This window comes from Cibotium barometz, chromosome 33, assembly GCF_041138505.1.
Source record: "Cibotium barometz isolate CiBa-2024 chromosome 33, ASM4113850v1, whole genome shotgun sequence".
Classification (NCBI taxonomy): Eukaryota; Viridiplantae; Streptophyta; class Polypodiopsida; order Cyatheales; family Cibotiaceae; genus Cibotium; species Cibotium barometz.
In genome coordinates, this window is record NC_141078.1 from 45,262,796 (window position 1) to 45,267,868 (window position 5,073).

Consider the following 5,073-nt stretch of genomic DNA (forward strand, 5'->3'; position numbering starts at 1 on the left):
GGCTATTTTTCGCGTTGTCGGGCTACCTGACCGATTAGAGAGAAGAAAAAAACTATGAATTCGATTTCTTTTCTTGCCCAATTGCAATCTTCCAATTTGATTAAACACTTCTTCTTTTTTTAAATCCAAACAAAAATTCTCCCTGTGCAGACTGCGTTTCCCATGCTTATTCTCCAAATAGTTTTGTTGAAGAATATGCACCATCCATTATAGCTTTTATCCTGTTGGAGTGGTTTAGCAATCTATTGATTGGGCTCAAACCTCCTCTAGAAGCTAAATTCATTCATACGGTTAGATCGTAGAGAGGCTATGAGGTGCAAATACCTATAGTCTTGCTGCAACAAACTATAATATCAATAAATAAAGTTAGTAGATAATGATTACATAAAGTTACTAGATAATGATTACATCAAGTTAAGATCTTTACATGTCAAAGTATATTCTTATTAGGTTTCGTAACCAAATCAAATAACAAATTCAATTTAAATATAAAAATGAGATGGTGATGCCAATGGCTACAATAAAATGACCCCGAGAAGACTTGTTTATCTAAAAATAATGTGTGGCCACTACAAGCTTATCTTACAAGATCATACTTTGGATTTGATATGATACAAGCATGGATTAGGTTTTACTAGGGGCATAGGCATTGAGTTGGCCAATTTGTTCGAGCTCAAATTTCTTGACAAGAGGGCCTAATGAAACCATGGAGATGTCTAGCTCGAAGGTGTTACCATTTAAAGTGAATGATGTGGCATTGTTTGTTGACTCTATGCAAAGCTCTCCATGCTTGGAGATGGTGTTATGGTAATGGTAAAAGCGCATTTGGGACCACCAAGCCCATGCGATCTCCCCCTCCATGTGACCCAACTCTTTTTGCGAATAATGTACCCCAGTTGCAAACACTTGTCTTGCTTGGACTGCATACTTGTGATCTTCTATTTTCTCCCCATAGACTAGCTTCTCAAAGCCCCACCTATACACACCCATTGAAAAGGATGATAAGCAATATTAAAGTTACCAATAAAACAAACTTTAAGTTTGGAAGTACTCACGGTGCATCAATAGAAATGCACTTGATTATAAATCATTTTGATTGATTCTCGTGTTTCTTTCCTTATTTGCATTACATAAGTTCCTTTATTAAGAATTAGGAACCATGCTAATGAAAATAAGAAAGCACGGGATAGTGTTATTTAAAGGAAGGTTGTACAATAATGCATATGCATGCTACTATGCATCAACTTTGCTAATCATAAAGTTCAATAAAATTCACTCAAATTGCAAGTCATGAGAGACATAATACTCTCTCTCTCTCTCTCTCTCTCTCTCTCTCTCTCAATCATGTGTCTGTACGTGTGTGAGTGAGAGTGAGTGAGAGTGAGAAAGACACACACACACACACACACACACACAATATTATGTCTCGCCTCTCTCTCTGTCTAGTCGCCTCTCTCTCTCTCTCTCTCATGTTCTAAACTCAGTCCCGTCGAATAGATCATATTTGGTCTCTTGGGGATGTTCCTACGACACTAAAAAAGCTTCTTTCTTTCTTTCTTTCTTCTTCTTCTTCTCTCTCTCTCTCTTCGCCCCCTTCTCTCTCTCTCGTGTGTGTGGGGAGAGAGAGAGAGAGAGAGAGAGAGAGAGAGAGGGGGAGCCAAAGAAAGAGACAGAGAGAACACACGAGAGAGAGAGAGAGAGAGAGAGAGAGAGAGAAAAGGGGGGGTGCGGGGGGTGGGCCAATATATACCTTGTGTCGCCCTTCTTTTCTTTGTCTTGGCACAGCACGTCGGACATCCTGAGTTGCTTGAACACCAGCATTGTTTCATTCACATGATAATCCATTACGGAGTGAAAGGTTGATTCTGGTGGAATGTAGATATACTCATCGACATCAAAGAAGAAGGTCCAATTGGCCTGAAACTTGGTTCTATGAAGGCAATCGTTGAGAATGAGGAATTGATTGTAGTAATAGCCATCATACTGTGCCTGTTGCTTCACATTCTGCACTGTGATGTAGCCCAACTTCTTCCATGGCTCCAACACGGCCCTCACTTGTGCATGCATGCCCCCCGCATCATGGAAAACGAAGTGAGATTTGGACCCAAAGAGCATAACATGGTATGCAATCCATTCCCTTATCCTATCTGCATCCAAGTTCCCAAAGAGAGGGGATCCACAGTACAGGAACTCATAAGGGTATGGCGGCTCATACAGTGATGAATTGTAGGAGTTCTCGTCTTCTGTCAATGCCACAATGCGCTCTGCAGGCTTCCCAAGGCCATCGCCATGTGAAGCATAGAGAACAAGCTGCCCACCTCTTTGATCTGATGCTCCCACTGGCTCTTGGAAGGTGCAGTTCACAACAACAACAGTGTAGACTCGGCCATAGCCATAATCCGGCAGCATTGCATAGGCAATCTCACTCTTGATGCCGGCGGGGGGCTGCGCTTTGTTGGGTACTGTTGATGAAGAACGAGGAGAGCTGGGAACCCAGTAGCACTCAAACTCTGGCTTTCCAAAGACATATAGGGGTTTAGAGCCCAAACCCACTACTGCAAATGTGCTGCTACCCCCTCTGTAAGCCCCATAGACTACAAAGAGAGCTGCAGCAGATCCATATGGTTGAAACACCCTCTTCTCATCGTCAACATTTTGATCTTGTTGATCTTCAATATGCTGCGAGCTATTTATGCCTGATTTCGCAGCGGATAGCAGTACTGAGGAAGATCCATTGAACTTGTCGAGCAAGTTCTGATCATCAAGCAGCAAATACAAGAAGAGTGCAGCAAGAATGGCGATGAATATCACTACAAGCCTGGATTTGCTCGCCTCAAGGAAACTAGGGAAGATTTTCGTCTCGTTGTTGTTGTGAATCATGGCGGAAATCAACAGGAAAGCTCAGATCATGAAAGCTCGATGTGCCTTAGAAAACGCTGCGTGCACATTTCCCCCCACGTCTAGATCCCTGGGCCTGCATGAAATAGCCCCGGTGCGTTTTCACACATGGTCGGCCACGACCAAAAGCCTGCCCTTGGGCGCCCTCGGGAGCACAATTTTTGTTTACTCATTTTGAAGAGAACAAAGGCTTATAACGGCCCTTCATTAGGCTATGCGAGTGTGAGAGTGTGTGTGTGTGTAAACATGCATCTCTTCTTGTGTATTCCGTTTGATGCCATGCCATAGTAGCCCTCAAGGTCATAGTAGGTACAATTGCCAAAGAAGTCTATACAAGGTCATTCATCTCATGCTCTATTCTAATTAGTGCTTGCAAAAGCGGGCTCTAATTATTGAATATGCTAAGGTTCAAACCCAAGGTTTGAACCTCAGCACCTTAGCCTTCCTCCCTCTCTATGATACACTAAGCAAGAAAGAGAGCCTGCTCTGAACAAATACACCAAGCGCAAGAGAGAGCCTACTATGTGCATAATACGCCGAGAGAGAGAGAGAGAGAGAGAGAGAGAGAGAGAGAGAGAGAGAGAGAGAGAGTATAAAAAAAAAGAGCCCATGAAAAGGAGAGGGCGGTGAAGCAACGAACTCTTTGGAAAATTCCCACAAGATCCACCACCTTTTGAAAGCATCGTAAGGTTTTAAAAAAATAATAATTAATCAAGCGTCCACCTCAAAGGTTGGAGCCCTTGTCACTAATTAATTAATAGTGAAAAGAATTTGGTACCCATATTCTAAATATACCCCCCCCATAAAGAAATAGTTTTACATGTCCCTTTATTAGGCTATGCAGCAATGTGTGAATATACCCCCCCATAAAGAAATAGTCTTACATAGCCCTTAGGCTATGCGGCACTGTGTGTGTGTGTGTGTAAACATTCAACTCCTCTTGTGTATGCCATTGATGCCATGCAACCCTCAAGGTCATAGTACAATTGCCAAAGAAGTCTATTAATACAAGGTCATGCATCTCGTGCTCGATTCTAAGAATACCACCCCATGAGGAAATAGTCTTACATGGCTAAAATAATAGGCAAAATATTTAGTTAGGGCATCATTCATGGTTGGTTGAGGAGTGTGACAAGATTCCTTGGGTCCATTGTATATATACTTTTTACACATGTACAAACAATGGGTGTAAGTTTTCAAATATTGGATGTGAATGCCTTTACCAACTTGGTACATCGTGCAAGCATACAACTCGTTGAAATGATCAAATACTATGACTTGATGTCTAAGCTACAATGCTTTGGATTTGATTGTGGAACTACTATCAATTAGTAGCAATAAAGTAATGCTTTTATATGGCGATATCTTGCAAAAGCCAACTAGTTTGGTCTTTAAAGTTTTAGGGCATATACATTTAAAGCTAGCTTCTAGGTGCCATTAACATAACATAACTAGCTCTAAGGGCTGAAAAGCATCTCTACAATATTTTGACTAGTTCATGTGATAGAAAGCCTCTCTACAAGGTTTTGACTAGTCCATGTGAAATAAAAGAGGAGATTTTTCATCAAGGTTTGACAAGGCCTTACTATACGTTGTATGGGGTTTAATATGCAAAAACCTTATAAATTTATCATGTGCATGTCAAGGGCATTTTCATAAACCCTTATCAATCCTATTCATGTTAGGTGACCCCCATTTTACCACAAACTTACATCTTTTTTTCTAAAGTCACATAAAAAGAATCCTTACGTAAGTATATTTAATTTAAAAAATTTGATCACATGCCTTTATTAGGTTGAATGTTATGTGCTACCTTACATATACCAACCCACCATCCCCCCCTTCACGGTACCAAATGTCCCCTCTTCATGAAGTTGTGTAAGGCATTAGATAAGAGAAAGCATTATTCATAATTATATAAAAAAATGTTTTAAAGAAAATGCATTTTGAATGTTATGTGCTACCTTACATATACCAACCCACCATCCCCCCCTTCACGGTACCAAATGTCCCCTCTTCATGAAGTTGTGTAAGGCATTAGATAAGAGAAAAAGCATTATTCATAATTATATAAAAAAATGTTTTAAAGAAAATAATTTATGACTAATCTAATATTTTGTTTGCCCAAAAAATCATGTATGTTAGCCCCCACAAGTAGCTCATAAAGCCACACCC

At 40.6% G+C, this 5,073-nt stretch overlaps 1 protein-coding gene across 1 annotated transcript; it reads right to left on the reverse strand.

Moving 5' to 3' along the window:
* Positions 1-519: 519 nt before the first annotated feature.
* Positions 520-3,401, reverse strand: LOC147619638 (galactan beta-1,4-galactosyltransferase GALS1-like). Its single transcript, XM_086773308.1, has 2 exons — positions 1,751-3,401; positions 520-976 (listed from the first exon to the last, which is right to left on the reverse strand). Exons 1-2 carry the CDS (start codon positions 2,878-2,880, stop codon positions 625-627), a joined length of 1,482 nt encoding a protein of 493 aa, XP_086629434.1. The 5' UTR covers positions 2,881-3,401; the 3' UTR covers positions 520-624.
* Positions 3,402-5,073: the final 1,672 nt, after the last annotated feature.